General features: G+C 33.3%; 5 protein-coding genes across 6 annotated transcripts; 3 read left to right on the plus strand and 2 right to left on the minus strand.

Moving 5' to 3' along the window:
* Positions 1-88: 88 nt before the first annotated feature.
* Positions 89-2,355, minus strand: LOC9301947 (cysteine and histidine-rich domain-containing protein RAR1). Its single transcript, XM_021029068.1, has 6 exons — positions 2,116-2,355; positions 1,257-1,259; positions 1,075-1,157; positions 817-971; positions 496-725; positions 89-403 (listed from the first exon to the last, which is right to left on the minus strand). Exons 1-6 carry the CDS (start codon positions 2,221-2,223, stop codon positions 302-304), a joined length of 681 nt encoding a protein of 226 aa, XP_020884727.1. The 5' UTR covers positions 2,224-2,355; the 3' UTR covers positions 89-301.
* Positions 2,356-2,751: 396 nt separating this feature from the next.
* Positions 2,752-7,335, minus strand: LOC9301948 (K(+) efflux antiporter 5). Of its 2 annotated transcripts, none has more exons than XM_021015486.1 (20): positions 6,926-7,335; positions 6,801-6,844; positions 6,652-6,719; positions 6,474-6,555; positions 6,322-6,383; positions 6,153-6,228; positions 5,956-6,030; positions 5,429-5,500; positions 5,248-5,331; positions 5,097-5,165; positions 4,914-4,991; positions 4,738-4,826; positions 4,556-4,652; positions 4,397-4,450; positions 4,068-4,163; positions 3,783-3,971; positions 3,608-3,685; positions 3,468-3,512; positions 3,269-3,364; positions 2,752-3,118 (listed from the first exon to the last, which is right to left on the minus strand). In XM_021015486.1, exons 1-20 carry the CDS (start codon positions 7,128-7,130, stop codon positions 3,068-3,070), a joined length of 1,710 nt encoding a protein of 569 aa, XP_020871145.1. In that variant the 5' UTR covers positions 7,131-7,335; the 3' UTR covers positions 2,752-3,067. The 2 variants fall into 2 exon arrangements, with proteins under 2 accessions (XP_020871145.1, XP_020871146.1); XM_021015487.1 differs by having other exon boundaries at positions 2,752-3,109; positions 6,926-7,327.
* Positions 7,336-9,540: 2,205 nt separating this feature from the next.
* Positions 9,541-10,454, plus strand: LOC9301949 (CDGSH iron-sulfur domain-containing protein NEET). The gene is made up of 2 exons (XM_002864077.2): positions 9,541-10,021; positions 10,263-10,454. The coding sequence occupies exons 1-2, from the start codon at positions 9,795-9,797 to the stop codon at positions 10,363-10,365; spliced, it is 330 nt and encodes a 109-aa protein (XP_002864123.1). The 5' UTR covers positions 9,541-9,794; the 3' UTR covers positions 10,366-10,454.
* Positions 10,455-11,423: 969 nt separating this feature from the next.
* Positions 11,424-13,718, plus strand: LOC9300200 (nucleolin 2). The gene is made up of 9 exons (XM_021016132.1): positions 11,424-11,541; positions 11,818-11,882; positions 11,955-12,092; positions 12,226-12,306; positions 12,496-12,531; positions 12,619-12,800; positions 12,896-13,045; positions 13,123-13,317; positions 13,405-13,718. The coding sequence occupies exons 1-9, from the start codon at positions 11,499-11,501 to the stop codon at positions 13,454-13,456; spliced, it is 942 nt and encodes a 313-aa protein (XP_020871791.1). The 5' UTR covers positions 11,424-11,498; the 3' UTR covers positions 13,457-13,718.
* Positions 13,719-19,282: 5,564 nt separating this feature from the next.
* LOC9301950 lies at positions 19,283-21,545 on the plus strand. Its single transcript, XM_021015492.1, has 3 exons — positions 19,283-20,316; positions 20,454-20,602; positions 21,135-21,545. The coding sequence occupies exons 1-3, from the start codon at positions 19,405-19,407 to the stop codon at positions 21,382-21,384; spliced, it is 1,311 nt and encodes a 436-aa protein (XP_020871151.1). The 5' UTR covers positions 19,283-19,404; the 3' UTR covers positions 21,385-21,545.
* The last annotated feature ends 871 nt before the right edge of the window (positions 21,546-22,416 follow it).

The raw sequence follows: 22,416 nt of genomic DNA on the forward strand, positions 1-22,416 counted from the left end.
AATTGGCAAATTAAATTATTTTTGCATATTAGCAATTTGTCTCTACGTTTGAAAAGTTAACTAATTAGTCCTTCTAATATTGGTGAAATTATTTAAAGATCTCACAGTTTTTAAAATAACAATCAAACCCACAATCATGATCCAAAACTTTCTCTAACACATATTAGATGAGCATTTAACCATTACATATATCTGTAATTGAAATGTTCTATCAAAAATCTAAAGTAGAATTCCATAAACCAAATAGAACATGAAAAGACATAATTAATCTTTGTATTCAAAATCTCAGGATAAAAAAATATCAGACCGCCTGATCGGGGCTGCTGCTATGCCAACCTTTAGTGCAAGGAGGTATTTCCATGAACTCGTCGAACTCATTCACGTGAACATCACAGCATTTCCACTGCACAAAGAAAACATTGATATAATTCAACACAAACTCAAAAAGCTAGAGGAAAAAAAAAAGCTGACTGAGCAAAGAAAGGCGTTACGCACTCCTTTCAGTCTGTCGTGGAAGACCGGAGGACCTGGATGATAGCTACAAGCAGTCTCGTGATTGTCTCTCTCTTTGAATGTTTTTCCACATCCTTTGTTGTTGCAGACTTGCGGTTGATTGATGTCTATAACAACCTTTTTAATTGGAGGTGCTAAGGATTCAATCTTCTCTTCTTCTGCTTGTACCGGGGTGTTTAGGGTCTGCCTGGTCTGCTCTTTGGGTTGGGAGCCTGTGTGATAAGGATACAATGTTAGATAGAGATTCTTGCATTCGCCAATGTGCAACGAGAATTTTAAACCCGAGAGAATAAAGATACCAACCATGGTCTGAGCAGAAGAAGCCTTGCCGGCATCTGGAGCAAGAGCCTTTTGTTGCTGCATTGGCATCTGGAGATGAAGTAGGAGCCGCAACAGGATGTTTTGGAGCCGGTTTGGCCAGGACTGGTTTCTCAGTTGTGTGTTTACCAGTTTTACATCTTCATTGCAAGAAATAGAAAAAAAGTATCAGTGTTTGCAATAAACCACAGCCTACATCATGAAAGATATATCATAGCTTATACTATGAGGAGATATTATTACCCTGGAATTTCCAAGAACAAACTGAAATCATGACTTCTTTGCTTGCAGCAGCTCCACTCTTTCATTCCGTCGTGAAAAAATGGCTGCAAGTTTGAACATTTATAGCTTTAATTCTCTGAGCAAATGAATGTGAAACAAAAAACAAAAACATAAAAAGTATTTGAAGAGTAAATTTGACTTACTCCCTGCTTGAACAAAAACCGGTAGTCAGTGAAAAGACCAACGCCAGCCACACCGGAAAAAGATATAGTAAAAGAACATTAATTACAATAAAAAGCTCAAAGCAATAGATGAATATAAAAGAAACAATAGTATAGAAGGCCAAATGTTAAAGAAGAATATTGAGATAAAGTGTTCTTCCTATATGCAGCAAGCAAAAGATGTATACTTCTTGCATTCTATTGTTGTTTTGTTCCATAGATTGTTCTGATAACAGAATTGTTCTATTTATCCAGGGACAGTCTAACGAGATCACTCAGTTCACTAAATTCAAAGGTTTCAAGAAAACAATACAATTAGAGAACTAAAGCTGTGTTCAAAGCTTACACCTATATGATAGACTTGAGAAGAAAGTTGCAAGCAAACAATTCAAAAGTTGGTGCATGTACACTCTCCCTCACATAGCCATAAACGGTGGCAAAAGATCTAATACTTGCGTTATTCAATTTTACACAATTATACTTTTACTTTATTCCATCAAGTGTTCTAATAAGCTCACTGAATTCAGAGGTTGCAAGCAAACAACTTAGTTTAAAATTTGACAAATTAGAGAATCAAAGCTGTGTTCAAGGCTTATTTACTTACAACTATAAGAAATCTACATGTAATCAGCTAATCAAAAACCTAATTAAACACTTGCGTAATCATCATCTTCTCAAGATCAAAATCGAAATCCGTAACCTCACATCATAAAATCAAATTCAAAAGCTAGCTCCCAAAGAAAATATCGATAACCTAATCTCTAAGGGTTTAGCAGAAACTAGCGAAGACTTGATCAAAGAAAGAGAAGAATCGATTAAAGAGCGGGGAGAGAAGACGTACGGAAGCATGGAATTGACAAGAACCTTGAGGATTATCATCATCGGAGAACATGGCGTTGCAGCCAATACGTTGGCACTGAAGTTTCTTCGTTGCAGATCCTACTTCCATTATCTCTCTCTCACGTGAAATTGTGAAGAAATCGGAAGAATTCGCAGTGACGAATCCGTGAAATGTTGGAGTAAAAATACTGGAAAATCAAAATATAAGGGGCTTTTTCGTCTTTTTGCAAATCTTGACTTTTGAGTGAATCAACGGAGCGACGGAAGTGGCTAGCGCGTGTTCCAACTTTAGGGTCATTTTTTTTGTAATGAAATCTGATGAGTTTGTTTGTAATCCAATAAAAATTCTGTAGCTTTTCTAAATAAAAAAATTTTAAAAAAATTAAATTGTGAAAAATAATAATGAGAATATTTTACAAGAGATGCTTACTTATAAAGCTCTTAACATTTTATTGCTTAATTAAACTTTACTAGGCTGGCGAAAGCGAATTCATTTTTTCCTTTTTTTGGTCATCAACGATAGTACGATACCATTGTATTGGGAGAACAAAAGAAATCCAAACAAACCTCTAGAAAAAAGGGATTCATTTTCAGACTTTCCCAAAAAAAAAAAAAAAAAAAAAAACCCCAAACCAAATAAAATAAAGTGAGCTTTTGAAAATCATTTTTAATACAAAGAGCCATGGCTTCAACAGCATATAAGGCTAATATCATTACAACTTTTACACCAAGTAAAACAAGCTATAAGTCACTTGAACTACACAAGAAGGTAGTGAATACTAAATATATACCATATTACAAAAAATAAAGAGTTAAGAAAATACAAAAAGCAAGTCTTGGATCTGATTTGGTCAGTTTTAAATGTTTTTTTTTTTTTGCCTCCTAGTTGAGTTTATCGGATCAAAATCTGTTTTTTTCTTTCTTAAATCTTCAGTCAATGTACAAATGAGAGATCACTTGGTTCTGTTATGTACTTCTATCAATGATGCTTTCTCCTGCAAACTCTACAAACAAAACTCTCAGTCACAAGACTCACAACAAGTTGTTTCCTATACAATTACTCATCGCATTTTATCAGTACATCTATTTTCATTTATATATGTCCTGTCTTATCTCAGTTCTTAAATATAAATAGCTCTGGAAAAGAGAATGACCTCGTTCGGAGCACTGTTCTCAGAAGGGAACCATCGAAGGAGGACACCGAGGTTCATTGCACTCGGTATTAACTTGAATAGCAACGGAGTCGTTACCTGTAACAGCATTTTCAGGTACTGATAAGCTTTGAACTATATATTATTTCAAGTATATTCTCTTGGAATGCGAAAGGCTTGTTTGTATGATTAGGTAACTTACGAGACTTAGAGCTGTTGTGCCCAAAAGGAGTAGATACATTTTTCCCTACATTGTCATTCATATTAAACCCACAGTCACAAAGTTTAGGAAGAATAAAATGGTAAAGAGAGTGTTCAACTACAAGAGCAAAAGGGTGTTACCTCGATTACATGTAGGTTTGACGCTCGGCTTAGAAGAACAAAGGCGAACTCTCCAATCTGAGCAAGCAGTACCCCGACCTATTTATAACATTTTTGACAAGAAATTTAGGTGATTGGTTTCAATAATTTAATACGTAGAAACTCACAGAAGCTTTAGTAGAGAGACCAAACTCACATGGAAAGATATCCTCATGTTGTACCTAAAAGCCTTAACAACTACTGCTGCAATTGCTGTCTTAATAACTATCACTAGAATCACCGACGCCAGAAGGATATCCACGTGGTTCCATAGAAAGTGCACATTAATGAGCATCCCGATACTAGATAGAAAAAGAGCGGCAAACAGATTACGAATTGGTTCCACCTACACCACAAAGTAAGGGAGATTCCAAAATGTTCATTTTGTACCAAGTACAGAAGTACTCGCACTGTAAAAACGACCAGAGTTTAGAATCAGTACCTGCTCTAATGTATGTTGAGCAAATTCAGTCGTAGACAACATAACGCCAGCCACAAATGATCCCAACTCAAGACTAAGACCCAGCTTGTCACTGCACTGAAAAAGTTTTGCAAGGAACCAACACTCTAAGTTAAGAATTGGAAATTACATCAATATGCTAATTATACTTGAATACTTAAGTGTCTATTGTAATCATCATTGTTTCTTCTGTAGTCTATTAGTAAGATGCAAGCTCAGGTACCAATTTACTTAGATGTTATAATACACCAAAAGGGATCAGAAAGCTAAGCACATACCGGTATGCAAAGAAATGACAGAATTAGACTTACCCATGCAGATAGTAAGCAGAATGCCACAGCAGCTAACTGGTAAAGTTCATTTGTCTGCATTATATAATGAGAGACATTGGCAATAATTCGTATCCCACTTTAAGAAAGAAATAAAGATAGTCAAGTAGTGTATATGAAGATATGACGTCTAAAACTTACTTGAGATGATAATTGAATCATTAGCTTCAGAAATCGGGGTACAAATGACCACGTTAATAGAGATGCCACAGTGAGGTATATGGACAATATCAGTAGCCTAAATTAGAAGAAGAAATGTCAGATACAGTAATGAGGATATATAAGAGGTTCCTGGACAAACTTCTTACAAGGGAACAACTTACAGCTTTCCCATTGATATAATTCCTTGTAGTAAACCACTGTTACCACCCAAAACTGGAAGCAAGGCGAATAGTAAACCAACAACACAGTCCTGAAAATTCAAGATTAAGCTAAAGGAAACAAAAACTTCGTAAAACGATATATTCAATTTGTAAATATAGAAGGATATGAGTGAAACCTGAAAGATAAGTATCCCTATCGTAACTTGACCATGAAGAGAACTTGTACTGTTCCGTTCTACCAAAAACTTTACCACCTGGTCAAATTGACATGTGGATTAAAAACAGAAACTCTGAGATGAAACTGGAAAAAGGGTAGCTTTTGTATTAAACTTGAGAAAAAAAAAGACAAGAAAAAGTACCACTGCAGTTGATGACATAGATAAAAAGGCACCAACAAAAATACCCTCTGACAACCTTGCTCCACACAACTGCACATGTCATGGGATATCAATTCTAAAAATAATTTCAAGATTGCAGTATATGCACAAATACTGAAATCTTTGGCCATACCAAGGCAGTTACACCACACAAAAACATGAGTAAGACAATTTGAAGAAGCCCTCCAAGGACAGCAACTGGGCCAACGACTTTCAGCTGTAGCATTAATACAAGAACAACAGATTATCAGAGTGAGATTGCAAAGTCGACAGGAAATTGTATTCAAGTTAGTCAAAAGTAAGTAGATACCTGCCTTCGTCATTGAGAATTCCAAGCCCAAAGCAAACAGAAGAAAAACAACACCAAACTGTGCTACGGTTTCAACCTGCCATAGCATCAGAAGAAGATACAGAAAATATGAATACCAGAATACTTTTTCCGTATGAATGTGGGGCTCCACGTCATCCTTTCATTTATACCCATACTGATGGATTGAACTCAAACGACAAGAACAAATTTCAATGTTGAAGCCAACATTAACATGCTCAATCAAGAAGCAAAAAGTTTATCCAAACATCTGATTGCTAGAGGAATTCTATTCTAACCAACCTTAATTGGCATGCCATGTAGAGTCACCGAAGATCTAATTGCTATACAGTAGGGAAATTTGATTCTAATCAACCTTACTTGTAAAAACACGAAAAGAGACATCAGAAAATAGATACATGTAACAACATCCCCGCAACTAAAGTGGTCCACTAATGTCTTCTTGTAATGTTGGCATGCCATAATCTAAAGTCTAAACTAACAAGCAAAAATGTCTTCCAATTTTGATCATACCTGAACCATTTCACTAATGAATTTCAGTCCTCCTGGCCCAATGATCGACCCCGCAAGAAGATATCCAACAATGACCTAAAGCACATAAAGAGAGTATAACATAACATCAGAATAGATAATTGACCACAGTGTGTAGCTCGAGATACTACAAACCCAATATCAGATGTATCTCAATGCTAATATGTAAGGTTGCGTACCGGTTGTCCAAGACAAGAGAAGACGATGCCACCAATCGCAGCAAAAACAATAATGACCACCAAATCTGATATTAATCTGAAAGAAATGCCAAGAACCTATCCATCACAAGTCTGAAATAGTGCATGCAACAAAAATCTCCAATACACAGGAAAGCTGAGACAAACCAACCTCAAATCTACTTGAAGGATCGGATACTTAGATTTCTTGTTTGACATGACAAAAACATTATTCTGCAGAGTAGCATAAGAATAACATTAGCTGCAACTATAAATAAATGATGAGATCAGTAGTAAAAAAATCTTGCTTAGTCTTCCAAAAACCTTCTTGTCAATAAGAGTCATATCATCAGAATCTTCATTTTCCAGGGAAAAAACATCTTGAAGTTGAAACGGTCTCGTACCACTAGACACATTAGGATAAACACGTCATAAACCCTCATTGAACCACTAATCAAAAATATAAAGCTATTTTCAACAATTACAAGAAAATTTCGCATACTTGTTTTCTTGTGTATCATTTCTTTTGCCCTTCTCATGAGTTACTTTAGCAACAGTCTCAATTTCAGCCTGGTAACATCAAAAAAGGGAGAATCTGAATCCAGAGCTCAAGAACATCAAAAACAATAACAACAAGTAACTAAAACCTACTTGTTGATCAGCAACACTGCTGTTAAAGCTAGCTCCATCAGATCCTAAGGAAAAGAAAACATGATTATAGAAGATATTAAGCTTCATCACAAGAATATCGAAGAAGATCGGCGAAGAAACCTAACCTTCAGGAGAATCGTTATCGGAAAACTCTTTCTCCAGAACTCGATCGAACATTTTAGCGATACTTCCTTCACCGTTTCCCGGCGCCGTCGAGTTCACGACGTTGCCGTAAAATCGCTCGCGCGTTTCTTCATCAGATCTCGCTGATAAAGATGTATCAAGTAAAAGGAGGAACGTAAATCCAATCACTGCGAATCTCGTCGCCATGGATTCAGATATTTTCCCAGGAATTTGGGAATCGTCGCGAATTCAAAAATGTTTCAGAATTCAGATTGATTTTGTGTTTTTTTTTTTAAGATGAGAGTTTTGGTTTTAGATCCAAAATTTTGAAATTGAATCAATGAAGAGTTTTTTTTTGTATTGAATGGTTGTTATTAATAGTTGTTAAATATGTTAATTAGTGAAATACTAGTCCATTTTGCACGACACAAATTAAAATAACACTCATTTATTACAGTTGTATTGGACCATTGGAAGTTAATTTTCACCGAAATTAGTTGTTAACCAATACTTGAAGAATTCATTTATATATACTAGATTTTAACCCGCGGTATACCGCTGAATAATTTCATTTTAAAATTAGTATAAAAATATATTGTAAATTATATCTCCTTATAACATACTCCCTCTGTTTCACAAAGAGTGTCGTTTTAGAGTTTTGCACACAGATTAAGAAAACATTAAATTTTTTGTTTTTTCTAAACAAAAACATCATTACCTATATACTTAAACACAATCTGCCCAATAGTAAAACAATTTGTAGAATACTAATAGTCATAAAACATAAAAAATCATTAAATTTTGCATTGAAAACCTAAAACGACACTCTTTGTGAAACAAAAATAAAACCTTAAAACGACACTCTTTGTGAAACGGAGGGAGTATTTATTTATATTATAGTTTATAATTGTTATTAATTAACGGTATACCACGAGTCCACGAGACAATTATTAATAAACGGAGGATTTAACCCGTATTAAAACGGTATATAAATATTGATTCAAATTCGTCTGCCATATAAATCATTTCCGAAATATAACCTGTTCCGTAATTTCTTAACCCGTCCCGTGATTTGTTTTTATTTTAAAATTTAATAATTATTTATTATATATAAAAGTTTACAAATCATATCATCCTTTAAGACCACAGACATTATACCACGGAACAAATTTTGGTTTTATACAATCTTTTTAAAATGAGACTGAATTAATATGTCTAATATTTGTGGTATTAAAAAAAAAGATTTTAATCCGTATTGAAGCGGCAGATTAATCATATTTTATTCTTTTTATTATTGTTGATTCAAAAACCCGTCCGGTAAAAAAACTCATTTAGTGTATTAATGTTTTTGTTTATGATATGATTCTGAATCATTGTCTAAATATTTTAATCGATGTAGAACGTTGAACACACATTTTCGTCAATTGGATAATATATATTCGTTTTTAAAATTTCGAATAACAGTATATACATGAAAAAAATTGATTTTTTCTTACTTTATATATTATATGATGATTCAAAACAGTTAAAAACAAATAAAACAAAGATGATAGAAGAATCATAATTATTAATCTTAATCAAATCTTCTAAATATCTAAATTATTAAATATGAAATATCCGGTGTATGAGTTGGGTTAAATATAACCCGACCCAACAAATTTTTTGTGAAGAAATTTTTAAAACGGGTCGTATATCTGATTTACCCGGAAGCATTTTTACCCATCCGTCACCAAAGTGTTGAAAAATACTAATATAGATATCTTTCTTTGATTGTGTTTTTGGTAAAAGTTTTATATAAATACATAAATGAGTATTTAGTAAATGTGTCGATATATTTAAATACATAATGCATAATACACCGGTCGTATCAACGTTGCATTAATATTATTTGAATGTTCCTCACTCATTTTTCGAACCCCAATGCATGAAATGATCTATGATTGCATTCTTGAGTTGGCTTTTTTTTTAAGGGTCAAATCTTGAATTGGTTTGTGAACTCTTTTTTTTTTTTTTTTGTCGGCGGTTTGTGAACTACAATATCTTTTTTTTTTTTGGTAGGAAACTACAATATCTATCAAAATAACTTATTATTTATAATTCACAAATTATAGTTACAAAAATTTAAGGCTGCTTGAATAAGACTAATGATATAACTGATATGTTAACATTGTTAAGTAATACATGATTTGGACAAAAACAAATTAAATAATAATACATGATTATATAACTCACTGAAGTTCAATCTATTGAAACTTGCGAACCTGTATCTTTTTGTTTGTCATGCATGCTAGCTTGGTGTGTGCCAAAATTTTCATATTATTTTTTTTAACTAACAAATTTCCAATAAAATGCTATATTTCGTTACAAAATTTTATTCTTGGGCTTTTTTTTACGAATATTAATTTGTAGTGTGCTTGGACAAATAATTCACCAAAGTATCCATATATTTTAAACTACCAACCTAAATTACTATTTAAAAATTTGCTACGAATTCTTTTGCAAAATTTTCTATGTATGGAACTATTTCTCTCATAGTTCACTTAAACGAATTTGAGAACATTTACAAAAGATAACAGTATGCGTCTTCTTTCATCTTTGAATCAATGTTTCAAAAAAATTTCTAAATTCTAAATGTAATTAAGAATTAAATTCTGCCAGCTGATTTTCTTAGTTTCTATAATTAAATCTCATTTGAGTTTGTGACCATATATTTCGATTCGTCCATCTCATACACATTGCTTTACGTCGTCGTTTAGTAGAGGGAGCGTGATGGCCACAAGCTCTATTTCCCTTTACTTTTCACATATCTTCTTACTTACTTCATAAACAAATCACTGCCACATAAAGGCTGAGTAAGAGAGAGTCGTTCCAATGGCTATCATCGCAACCACGTTCGGCACGGGGCTAAGTTACGCCGGTCAGCTTCCATTCAAACGAGTCACCGCGGGAGAGATGGGACAAAAGCAGCAGAGAATGGTGGTGGTGAGAGCAGAAGGCGGCGGAGGAGGAATCAATCCAGAGATCAGAAAGAACGAAGAGAAGGTCGTTGACTCCGTCGTCGTCACCGAGCTTTCCAAGAACATAACTCCCTATTGCAGGTTTCACAATTCTCTTTTAAAAATATGGAAAGAAAAATTAACATAGTTAGATACTAATGGAATTATTTTTTTATTAAAATCATGCATAGTAATGATACATCAATTTATTTGATACTATAATCCATGTTTTGCTAAAGCCATAAGATTTTCTTAGTAGTCTTTTGACAAACGAACAAATGTACGAATAAGTATTTGCGTGCATGTATATAAAATCATGGTCATGGATATGATTTGACGTTAGGTGTTGGAGGTCGGGGACGTTTCCATTGTGTGATGGGAGTCATGTGAAGCACAACAAAGCTAATGGAGATAACGTTGGCCCTCTTCTTCTCAAGAAACAGTAGTTCTTTTTGTTTTTTTTCTCGTTTTTCTTGGTGATGTATTGATACTCGTCTTATTGAATAAAAAGATCATTATATAGTGAAATAAAGCTTATAATTGTCCAAAATACGATATAATTAAAGGACAAATATTCACAATTTTCTTAGCGATCATTGTTTGGTCGTCTTCTAATTTTTAAGTATTTTTTTCATCTATAATGGAAGTTTACAAAATTATCCAAAATCCATTAAAATTAACAAAGTAGTAAATCTAAATATTTAAATTTAATCCACAACTTTTAGATTTTACAAAATTTATCCCATAAAGAAAATATTAATCAAATCCGTCTCATATCTTTGACACCAATTCGTATGTTGTGTTGTTTAATTTGGGTCAAGTATTCATATATGATTATTCCATTATATTTTCACAAGATTTTTTTCATCATGCATGGTACGTATATCATTGATGCTAATTCTTCTTTGTATCTACTTTGGACAGCCAATTTCTCAACATCTATAAAATATATTATTGTAACTCGTATAAAAACCGTAGTCATTTTCGATATAGTTGAGTAAATCAATTGTTTTCTGTCCCAAAAAAGAGTTTTCTATATCGCAACCTCACAGCTAATTACTAGTTTAATTGACCGTGAACACCGTCCGGGTTAAGCAAAAAAAAAAAAAAAAAGGTTGAATCCGATTAGCTCCGGTTATGAGTGAAGCATTTGTTCAAACTGTACCGTTTTCGCTTGTAGGCGTCCGCGACACTTTCCCCTCAAAGTAAGACGACTCAAGTTTGTCACTTTTCTTCTTCCTCTTTCTCGAATAAGTCATGATTTTTTCCAGCCATTAGTATCTATCTTTTGAGTTTTCCGGTCCATATTCTTCATGATATAGTTTGGTTAAGTAAAAATTAGTTACTAATATATTTTGTTAGTCAAACTGAATCAGTCTGATAAACTTTTCAAATTTATTGGGCCTTAAACTTGATAATGGGCCGAACTTGGAGGGACAAGACAAGAGAGAATAAACATGGCTCGCAAAAGCCCAGCCCCAAACCATGATAAGAAATGGAAAATCATTTTATGAATACGACGAAGCTCTTCCATAGTTTAGTAATCCACTCCCTCTCGAATACCTAGCAGCAGTCATCGATGGGGAAATCTAGCAAGAGTCTCTTAGGTTCTCCTTCTCAAGGTAAGAATTTCGGTTCCCGACAGCCTAGTATTCCGACATAATCCCTTACTAACGATTCCGTCAGATTCGGTTTTGGCTGTCGTGAATCCTCAGAACTTGGTTCCGTAAATTCATAAATCCCCAGCATGATTAGTGAATTCTTATGATTCATAGATTACAATAAGCTTTAAGTATATTATTGACTTGTAAATATCAAATTTTTGAAAAGAATTTTGTTGATTTTATATTTGATGATTTTTTTTTATTTTTTTTTGTTACTGCTGCTCTCTCCTTCAGATGAATTGGAGACAGTGAACCCAAAGAAGAGGCATAAGATTGAAAAATCTAAGAAGAAGAAGAAGGCGAGTGTTCTTAAATGATACAATGACTACTTTTTTTTCACTCTCTCTAACAGATTTCTATAAAATCTACAGATTGCTTCCATCAAATTAAAGATAGATTCTCTCAAAGAAGATGTGGATTCTCTCAAAGCAACTGTGAACTCTGTGAAATCAACACTTGATTTGCTGCTCACAAGGGAGGATTTTCTTGCCATGTTTACCGCTTTCAAAGTATATAATCTCTTCTTGATCACTTATTTTTTGTGATTACTACCACTTTTGCTATATATAAATTTGATTTTCTTCACAAGTAGAGATAAATTTGCAATTACATACACTTAGTTTTCTTTTGTGATAACTATAGGAACCTGCAAAGAAACCTGCTTCTGTTAAGAATAATGTCATTCCAGTTATTCAAAATTCTCCATCCTCTGAGGGTCACAAGGTGATACTTCATACCTCAGTCTTGTTATGTTCTCCTGTTTTCATTATTTTGCTTATGTTGTGTGCCTTTTTGAACTCAAGCTAGCTGTTTCTTTATCCAACCGCATTGACGATACTTCTTTGTAGATACTTGTTTCTGATTCTTTTTAATTCTTTAACTCAAACCATGTTTTTTTGTTGATATTGGCAGAAAAGTAATGAAGGTGAAGAGCCTGCCCATAAAAAGGTAAGCAATAGTTAATCTTCTATAGTAATATTTTCTTATGTAAGTGCCTATTAACAAAAAAAATCGTATTCTGTTTTGTATATACAGGCTAAAGCAGATACCAATACTTGTAAAAAAGAGAGCAGCAGTAATGTTTCTAGCAAGGAATCTGATGTACTGGAGAAAGAAACCCTAAAACGAGCATCACGTCCTTACTCTTGTGATAAGCCTCTTACAAAGACTGCTGAGGTAGGCGAGAGAGTCTTATTCATTCCAAAACAAGGGGGGAGGTAAATTTGATTTTCCAAGTTTTGGAGACTTATGTTGATGTATTGATTATATTCTCTCCTGCAAATTATTGCACTGACACTGGTCGTAACTTCAGATATGATGGTGGCACGATTTTCGTAAAGGGATATGATTCTTCGCTTGGTGAGAATGATATCGCGAGAGCATTGCTTGAACATTTCAGTCCATGTGGAATGATCTCAAAAATTTATTTTCAAACAAATGACGCCGGTGCAGCTGTCTTAAAGTCTGTGACTACTTTCTTACTCCAATTTCGTGACAAGTAAAGTTAAATGCTAATATATTTTCCCTTTCTTTTTACAGACATGTTTTCATTGAAATGTTACACGGCACAGAGGACGCTTTAAAACTTAATGGAAGTGACATGGGAGGATGCAATCTTGAAGTTCATGACGCTCAAGAGAGAGACGAATACTATATCAATCGTGAAGTGAGTGGTGGTCCTTTTATCGATTATCGTCGTCGTCGTCTGCTTTTGAATAGACATAAGTTCACAAGGTACATAAATTTGTTCTTGATGATTGATTCTGGTCTCTTGATAACAATAGTGACTTGTCACTAATTTGTGATTTATTTTTTCTTTAGAGAAAAGCCCCCTGTGTATGGCATTGTCAGTTCTAGCAAGATCAACAAGTAATAGAGACCAGCCTCAGCTACTGCTGCGACTTGTTTCTCGACCAGCTACATATAATTTTTAATAATATTATCTGATTTTTTTTTTTGTTTTTTGTATGTAAGGATACTGGCCAAAATAATAATGTTACTAGGATCGGACCCGCGGTCCACCGCGGGAGAATATTAGTTTACATTGATTTTAATATTGTCCTTGTTTTAAGTAGAATGAATCGTGTAGTGTACTTATAAATATTCGAGAAAATGTTAAATTGTTTATAATTAAACCGATCATATTAATTATGATTACAAAATAGAATTTTATGTTTTAAGATTTTAAAATTAGATGATTCATAGGAATTAGAGCAGTCAAAATAGGTCAAAAACCGTCTCGAGCCCAAATCATCTCACTATGGGGCAGATTTGGGAAAATATATTAAACCCATAAAATAAACGGGCAACATGGATTGATTCGTAGTGGATCATAGGTTTTAATCGGTTTTCGTCCGCGGGTTGGCGGATCAGCCCGCATGTTAGTATTTATTGATAAAAATATAATTTATTCAACATTTGGTAATTTAAAAAACTTTTAATAAATGAAATTATAATATTTATAAATATAATGATATATAAAATTTTTTTCTCTAAATTTTTTTAATTTATTTTAGTAGTATTTTAAATTTTCGTTACTTTAAAACTATTTAAACAAAAACCCACGAACAACCCCGCAAATCAGCATACATTCGCGGGACGGGTTTGTGTTTCATATATGCTACCTGTGGGTCGTGTGGACCGACTAATTATATGTCAAAATATATTTTGCCTATCACAAAACGGGCTTAAAGGGACGAATCAACTCGCTTTGACAGCTCTAATGGGAATATTATTTAGTCATACAACAAAATAGAATTTGGACATAGGAAAATGGAATATGTATCTTATTTGTTAGATGAGAGATTGAAACTTTGAAAGGTGAAATATAATGATTAAAACTTAATTATTATTTTTCATGATTCACAAAATTTAATAAATATTTATCATCTTGTTGAATAATTCTAAAAATCATATTCAAAAAATCTTTATAACTTTAAAATTAAAATTCTTTGGTAAGCTATCAGTATGACAATACCATAGTTTCGATTTAATCTAATTAAATTAAAATTAGTTACATGGATTTCATATCTATTTAATTTACACGACCAAAATAAAAATATTTTTTTAATTTATAAAATAGATGGTTTAGTTGTGATAAATTTTCTAGAAATCAAGTAAGATATATTTCAATTAATGATAATTGGCTAAAATAAGCAAAATTAATGACAAAAACGTTGATTGTTATAGAATTAGTCCCAAAATATATGTACAAATATATTATACGTAATTAATGTATAGTATTGTTCGGAATATACTTTTATAATTAGTTACCATAAATACAATCAGATTTTATTTGATTTCCATAAATATTTGATTTTAATTCGATTTTATTAAATATTAATTAGAAATCGTATTAAAAAAAAATTCAAATATCCGATTTCAGAAGTTTGGGTCAATTTTCTGATTTTGACCTGACTCATTTGCATTTGTACTTCTCTTTTAATGGTATGGAGATTTAATTTACACGACCAAAATAAAAATATTTTTTTAATTTATAAAATACATGGGTTCGTTGTGATAAGTTTTCTAGAAATCAAGTAAGATATATTTTAATTAATGATAATTGGCTAAAATAAGCAAAATTAATTACAAAAACGTTGATTGTTATGGAATTAGTTCCAAAATATATGAACAAATATATTATACGTAATTAATGTATATATTGTTCGGAATATGCTTTTATAATTAGTTACCATAAATACAATCAGATTTTATTTGATTTTAATTCAATTTTTTATTTTTAAATATTAATTAAAAATCATATTAAAAAAAATTCAAAGATCTGATTTCAGAATTTTGGGTCAATTTTATGATTTTGACCCGACACATTTGCATTTGTACTTCTCTTTTAATAGTATAGAGATAAAAGCGAACTCAACAAAGAAACATATATAGTCTCACTGCGTATGTATTCCACTATTTGGGTGTTGTTCGTTTGTACATCTAGATATATCATCTAGATAATCCATTAAGATGATACGTTCAAATATTGTTCGTTTCTAAATCTGAAAGTATCTGGATGAAGCATTTAAATGAAGTTTTGTTTGTTTAGTACTAGTTTTTAACAATTTGCATCTACATCTACATGCATTTTGCATCAAAATGACCAACGAGGACATATCTCCATTTTAATAATATTTTAATGATTTAAATTATACTTACATGTAAATAATTTTATTGTTTGTCTTTCTACATTTATAAATTTATAATTCATGAAATAATTAAATTTAATAGGTTATTTTAAAATTAAAATGAAAAAAACAAAAAAAAAACATTTTAAATACAAATGCTGATAAATACAAATACAAATATAGATCTTGAGAGATGTTCAATCTTTATATGTGTTTCTAGATTTTGTTGGATAGTTAAATCCCTAATCTAGGATCTCACCAAGAGATCTAGGAAAAGGCAAATGAAGCCAAGAAGCTAATCATAAAGAAAGAAGGATCAACTCGAAAGAACAATGATAATGATTTGGTGAATGATGATGATAAACGATGATGCTTTGATAAAAATGATAGAGAGTAAGAGAACGATGTATTTACTCAAATGGCCGCGTACATAAGGGTTTTGCAAGGACAAACCGCTTTGTTCAACAAACGTAAACAGAAATACAAATTGCAATAAGTAAAATCGAATGATATTTTTTTTGGTACAAAATCGTTTTTACGTAAAACAATCATTCGGTTGTGCACAAAAATAGACATATATTATTCATTGTTTGACTTCCATTACCCTCGGGATATCCATGTAGCTTACAGAATGCCGACAACGCTCTTATAAGAGCAATTGCCCAGCAAATATCTATGTAGCTTAGGTAATGTAGACACCGCTCTTATAATGCACTTTTTACTAAACTCAACTCCAACAACCGGACCAACTGTTATGAAGAACTCATCAATAGCCACTCTGTCAAGTAGGGGATTGAGACCGGAAGCAAGCAATGCATCTTGTTAATAATACTCATATGTGGACGAATCATCCGAGCTAGATGGACTCCAAGGTACCTCGGTATGAGCCTTCGACGAATCAAGACGCGCAAGTATAGAGTTTATACCAGTTTTGATACCGTCCACATCTTCTTTAAGAGAATCTACGGTTCGTTTGATAGCACTCAAGTTTGCTTCAATCATAGAATCATGTCCAGTCTTATGCTTCTTCTTTGTAATCACTGCCTCATCCACTTCATCCACAGCCTTTCTCTTATCTAGAAAAAAGCAGCAAAAACAAAGTTCATATCATATAATTCAATCCTCGTCAACATGAGCGAAAAACATTAAAAAAACTCAAACATGAGAAAACGCTTTCTTTGACCGCATATGCCTCACATATTGATGGGTTAATACAAAAATATCTTAGTCAAGCAAAAGGAAACTCAAATTGTTACCTTTAGACTTGCCCATGGCGTGGAGAAGAAAGAAGAAATGAGAAAAAGATATCTTTAGGTTTTCGAGAGCAGAAATTTGAAAAATTATTTTGTTTGTTTTAGGATCGGTAGCTGAATTGACCTTCAAACCGGCCGTTTAAACAAATTTAGGATCTTGAGAGATGTTCAATCTTTATATGGGTTTCTAGATTTTGTTGGATAGTTAAATCCCTAATCTAGGATCTCACCAAGAGATCTAGGAAAAGGTATATCAAGCCAAGAAGCTAATCTTAAAGAAAGAAGGATCAGCTCGAAGAACAATGATAATGATTTGGTGAATGATGATAATAAACGATGATGCTTTGATAAAAATGATAGAGAGTAAGAGAACGATGCATTTACCCAAATGGTCGTGTACATAAGGGTTTTGCAAGGACAAACCGCTTTGTTCAACAAACGTAAACAGAAATACAAATTGCAATAAGTAAAACCGAATGATTATTTTGTTGTACAAAATCGTTTTTACGTAAAACAATCATTCAGTTGTGCACAAAAACAGACATATATTATTCATTGTTTGACTTCCATTACCCTCATGATATCCATGTAGCTTACGGAATACCGACAACGCTCTTATAAGAGCAATTGCCCAGCAAATATCTATATAGCTTAGGTAATGTAGACAACGCTCTTATAATGCACTTTTTACTAGACTCAACTCCAACAACCGGACCAATTGTTTTGAAGAACTCATCAATAGCCACTATGTCAAGTAGGGGATTGAGACCGGAAGCAAGCAATGCATCTTGTTAATAATACTCATCCGTGGACGAATCATCCGAGCTAGATGGACTCCAAGGTTCCTTGGTACAAGGTTCTTTCGATGAAGCAAGCATACCAATTGACGATAGCACAGAGTTTACTATAGTTTTGATATAGTCTACATTTTATTTGAGAGAATCCACAATTAGTTTGATAGAATCCATATCAACTTTGATCGAACTCAAGTCTGCTTCAATCATAGAATCATGTAATCATTCATTATGTAGACTAATGTTATAGTAATAGTTTATAGTTTATATCAATTCACCGAATGGAAAAAAAAACATCGTAAAAAAAAAAAGAGTTTATTTTTCACAATGTGAAATTATGTTTAACATAGGCCATGTTCTTTTAAGAGTCGTGCGACTTTAACAAGCGACTAGTTTTAAAACGTCCGAGTTTTGTTTTTTTGTTTTTATTTTTATAGAGATGTTGGCTTGTGTCGTATAGATCTGTAAATTGGAGAAGAAGATTAAAAAATAGTACAGATTTGTAAATCGCAGAAAATGGCAATTTGATTTTAAAAAGCAAGCGACCATCGCTACTTCAAAATAAAAGCTTGGGTTGTATCGCTGATTTCTCAAGCGACTCCAAATTTTTTAAATTCAAGTCGCACTGACAAAAATTTTGAGAGATGAAGAAGAGGTGAAGAAGGGATGTTTTTTCTGATCGTTAGTTGTTGTCGCTGCAACTAACTCCCGAACAGGGCCATATTCAATGGAAACAAAACATGATTGGGCGCAAGAGCTATATTTTTAACATCATAATCAAACTAAGAATATGGCAAACATTCAATTGTTCATTTTTTACTAAACTAACATACGGTTGAGAAGCAAATAAAGGAACAATAAAAAAAATCAAACCATATAAAATAAGAGATAAGACAAAGATATTTTATTGAGAGCCTCACTTGGATTAACCGCAACGTATCTAGAAAACCATCGACGATTTAGGTTTTGGAAATTCCTTTGAATAAAAATTTCAGCCAAACCGTAGTCCGTAGTACGACAATGGTAAGCCTAAGTTCATCGGACTTACGACTCATGTGCCGATTTTTTAAAAACGAACCAACATTTTTTTTTTCATAAAAAATACAGCAAAATGAACTAACAAACATTTTAGAGAAGAATTGTATGATTCATAGATAGTGCGGATAAATGGAAAATGTTTCAAGTTTTATTCTAATAAAAACAAATTTTTACAAAACCAAAAATTTAAAATTTAACGAATAGTAAATTATTATATAGAAAAAAAATATGTATTATGAAACGAGAAAAAATATTTTAATCTTGATGTTTCTTTTTCATCTTAGTAAATTTCGGTAATATAGTGAATGTAGTTAAGGAAAATAACTTATGTCTAGAAAATATTTACTAGGATCTCAGTAACCCTCAAACCGGCCGATTAAACAAACAAATCGGGTTTCATTTCGCTTTTGTCCGGTTATTTGGCAAATTGTACCGGAAATAACCGAACGACACCCTCCCTTAAACGACGTCTTCTTCTTTCTCGAAAATTCGCCAAATCTCTCTCACATTATAGTCTTAAGCTTCGATCCAAAAATTTCTTCATCAATCTTCCTTTGCCCTCACGAATTCCTCAAATTACTCCTTTAAGCTCCGTTCCCAGCAATGTCATGGTACCGAAGAACAAAACTCGTATTCGATTCCCTGCGACGCAACATCAACCCGAAGATTCTACCTCGGTCTCATCTTCCTTCGAGAATCAATCCAATTGGGTCTTCTGGGTTTTCCTCAATTTCTTCGCGTCAAGTAGGGTTACGATCATGGACATCTCTCGGCCAAAACACCAACAGAATCGCGTATAATCCGTTTCTGAGTGTACCCAAGAGAAATTACTACGTTGATCGATACCAAGTTCGTCACTTCAAGCCACGAGGACCAGGACGGTGGTTTCAAAACCCTAGAACAGTGTTTACGGTGGTGATTGTTGGTTCCGTTGCTCTGATCACTTTGTATGTTGGGAATTTAGAAACGGTTCCGTACACAAAGAGAACACATTTCATTCTCTTATCGAAACCTATGGAGAAACTGCTTGGTGAAACTCAATTTGAGCAGATTAAGAAAACTTACAAAGGGAAAATTCTTCCTGCGATTCATCCTGAGAGTATTAGGGTTAGATTGATAGCTAAAGAGGTTATTGATGCGTTGCAGAGAGGTTTGAGTAATGAGCGTGTGTGGAGTGATTTAGGTTATGCTTCTACAGAGAGTAGTTTAGGAGGTGGTGATAAGGGAGTTAAGGAGATTGAAATGGCTATGAGTGGCGAAGATACAATGACTGATATGAAATGGTCTAAAGCAGATCAGGTTCTTGATGATGAATGGATTCAACAAAGTAGGAAGAAAGATTCAAAGGCGCATGCAGCGAGTAGTCATCTTGAAGGGATTAGTTGGGAGGTTCTTGTGGTTAATGAGCCTATTGTTAACGCGTTTTGCTTGCCTGCTGGGAAGATTGTGGTGTTCACTGGGCTGCTTGATATTTTTAAGTCGGATGCTGAAGTTGCCACTGTAATTGGGCATGAGGTACAAACCTTTTGATAGTTTTCATTTGTAAATGCACTATGTTGCTGTTAAACTGCTTGTTAAAATAGTTTGGAGAGTTGCTATTGGAACGAAAGCATGGTTTTTTTTTTTTCTGATTGTTCTGTATATTGGTTTAGGTTGGTCATGCGGTGGCCCGACATGTAGCTGAGGGAATAACAAAGAACTTATGGTTTGCAGTCCTTCAACTGGTGCTATATCAGTTTGTCATGCCCGATCTTGTGAACACAATGTCCGCTCTTTTCTTGAGGCTTCCTTTCTCCAGAAAGTAATTCTTCTTCCCCTCTTCCTATCAACATCCTGTACTGTCTTTTACTGTCTATCCTTTGATTTTACTGCAATAGCTCTTTTGTTCTCAAATAACTCATGAGTTCTACTTAGCATATTGAGGAAAAGTTAGCTTTTCTGTGGAGGTTTAGGGTTCATCTCTCACATTCTTTAGCAAATGGTCAACAGTTCATAACTTTCAATAAATTGTAAGAAAATAATCATCTGGTTAACCATTAGAAGGTGTTGGTGTAGTTAGCATGGTAGGAGAAGCGAACAAGAAAGGTTTGCGAATTAGTTTTTCACATTATTCTGCGAATTATCAGGAACAACAATTGGATAGATTGGATATATTTTGACAAACTAATCATCTAGTGAACCATTTGGCTCCAAGAACTATTGTTTTAAGCTGCTGTTGTTGTAGTTTGGGGTAATGGTAAGAGAAATGAAATATGTTTGTGTGTACGAGGAAGAAAAACAAGTTCTGATGCGTTCTATTTTCCCCTGTGTCTGTGTTTGGTGTTACATCACAGGATGGAGATAGAAGCGGATTACATTGGTTTGCTGTTACTTGCATCTGCGGGATATGACCCACGAGTAGCCCCGAAAGTGTATGAGAAGCTTGGACAACTCGGTGGAAACGTACTTGCAGATTATCTATCGACACATCCGTCTGGAAAAAAGAGATCACAACTTTTGGCTCAAGCCAATGTGATGGAAGAAGCACTAATGATCTATAGAGAAGTCCAATCAGGTCGCCGTGGCGTTGAAGGCTTTCTTTAGCCTCTTCTCTATTCATCTCGCCTGCTTCTGTACATTATTACTCTCCTTTTTTTATGGTTTGAATAAATAGCAATTTTACACATTAATCATGTTGCATGTTATGGTAGATGTTTATATCGTTAAATTGATTGGTGCAATAGAATGATTCCGATTGAGACGCATAGTTTGATATTTTGGTCTTAGAATTTTTGACAGAGAAAATGCAAATGGTGAAAATAGGAAAACAAAAAAAACACTCAAAATTAAAGTGAAATCGAATAGTTTATAATTATTGAATTCAAGATATCTATCAATTCAATGAATCAAATTGATGAATTGGAACCAATCAATGGAAAAATATCAAATATCTAGATGAAGCCACTTCTTGGTTCTTTTGGGATATTACTAGCTTGAGAGATAGAGGGAGTGAGAAAGTGGGTCATTTAGAGTTTGAGCTTTAAATGTGTTTTTATAAATGTTGTGATAGACCGTTGAGCTGACCACTGCTATTATTATCAGTAAATTCAATTCCATTGACAGAGACCCAAAATTATTGTGGTTTTTTAGATTTTTTGTTTACACTTTTTGGTATGGAGACCCAAAAAAAAAATATTTGACCAATGACAATATCATTTTTAAAACTAATTAAACTAGCTAGTAATTAAAACTTTAGTATTCTTAATGATGTTTTCAGACATATCAATCATTACATCAAATCTTTGTTTTGGTAAACAAAACTCAAGTTTAGGCTTTTGTATCATATAAATACAAAAGAGGTACGAATGATTCAGTCTACTGTCTACCAAAGAGAATCCTACAGACTTTTGTCTTAAAATTCCTACTTTTTAATTACATACTTTATGTTTTTCTGAATACTTGTTTATTATATTCCTCTCCTCATAAAAATCCAAAGCAAATAAAAAAGCTTGATGTGACTGATTTTGTTTCCTACGTAAATTGAAAAATGAGAAAGTGATAAATCAAGAATATGCTCGTAGACTTCAAGACTTACTTAAATGAATCTCCTGCCTCATAATCTCATTGCTTAAACTA

This window comes from Arabidopsis lyrata (genome assembly GCF_000004255.2).
Source record: "Arabidopsis lyrata subsp. lyrata unplaced genomic scaffold ARALYscaffold_8, whole genome shotgun sequence".
NCBI lineage: Eukaryota > Viridiplantae > Streptophyta > Magnoliopsida > Brassicales > Brassicaceae > Arabidopsis > Arabidopsis lyrata.

Coding starts and splice junctions, on each gene's coding strand:
- LOC9301949 (XM_002864077.2), top strand. CDS start 9,795: ATGGCTATCATCGCAACCACGTTCGGCACGGGGCTAAGTTACGCCGGT. Junction 10,022..10,262: donor AACATAACTCCCTATTGCAG/GTTTCACAATTC, acceptor ATTTGACGTTAG/GTGTTGGAGGTCGGGGACGT.
- LOC9300200 (XM_021016132.1), top strand. CDS start 11,499: ATGGGGAAATCTAGCAAGAGTCTCTTAGGTTCTCCTTCTCAAG. Junction 11,542..11,817: donor CTTAGGTTCTCCTTCTCAAG/GTAAGAATTTCG, acceptor TCTCTCCTTCAG/ATGAATTGGAGACAGTGAAC. Junction 12,093..12,225: donor CCATGTTTACCGCTTTCAAA/GTATATAATCTC, acceptor TGATAACTATAG/GAACCTGCAAAGAAACCTGC.
- LOC9301947 (XM_021029068.1), bottom strand. CDS start 2,223: ATGGAAGTAGGATCTGCAACGAAGAAACTTCAGTGCCAACGTATTGGC. Junction 972..1,074: donor TTGTTCTTGGAAATTCCAGG/GTAATAATATCT, acceptor CTTGCAATGAAG/ATGTAAAACTGGTAAACACA. Junction 726..816: donor CTTCTTCTGCTCAGACCATG/GTTGGTATCTTT, acceptor CTTATCACACAG/GCTCCCAACCCAAAGAGCAG.
- LOC9301948 (XM_021015486.1), bottom strand. CDS start 7,130: ATGGCGACGAGATTCGCAGTGATTGGATTTACGTTCCTCCTTTTACTT. Junction 6,845..6,925: donor CGATAACGATTCTCCTGAAG/GTTAGGTTTCTT, acceptor TCTTTTCCTTAG/GATCTGATGGAGCTAGCTTT. Junction 3,365..3,467: donor GCACAACAGCTCTAAGTCTC/GTAAGTTACCTA, acceptor ATGCTGTTACAG/GTAACGACTCCGTTGCTATT.
- LOC9301950 (XM_021015492.1), top strand. CDS start 19,405: ATGTCATGGTACCGAAGAACAAAACTCGTATTCGATTCCCTGCGACGC. Junction 20,317..20,453: donor CCACTGTAATTGGGCATGAG/GTACAAACCTTT, acceptor ATATTGGTTTAG/GTTGGTCATGCGGTGGCCCG. Junction 20,603..21,134: donor AGGCTTCCTTTCTCCAGAAA/GTAATTCTTCTT, acceptor GTTACATCACAG/GATGGAGATAGAAGCGGATT.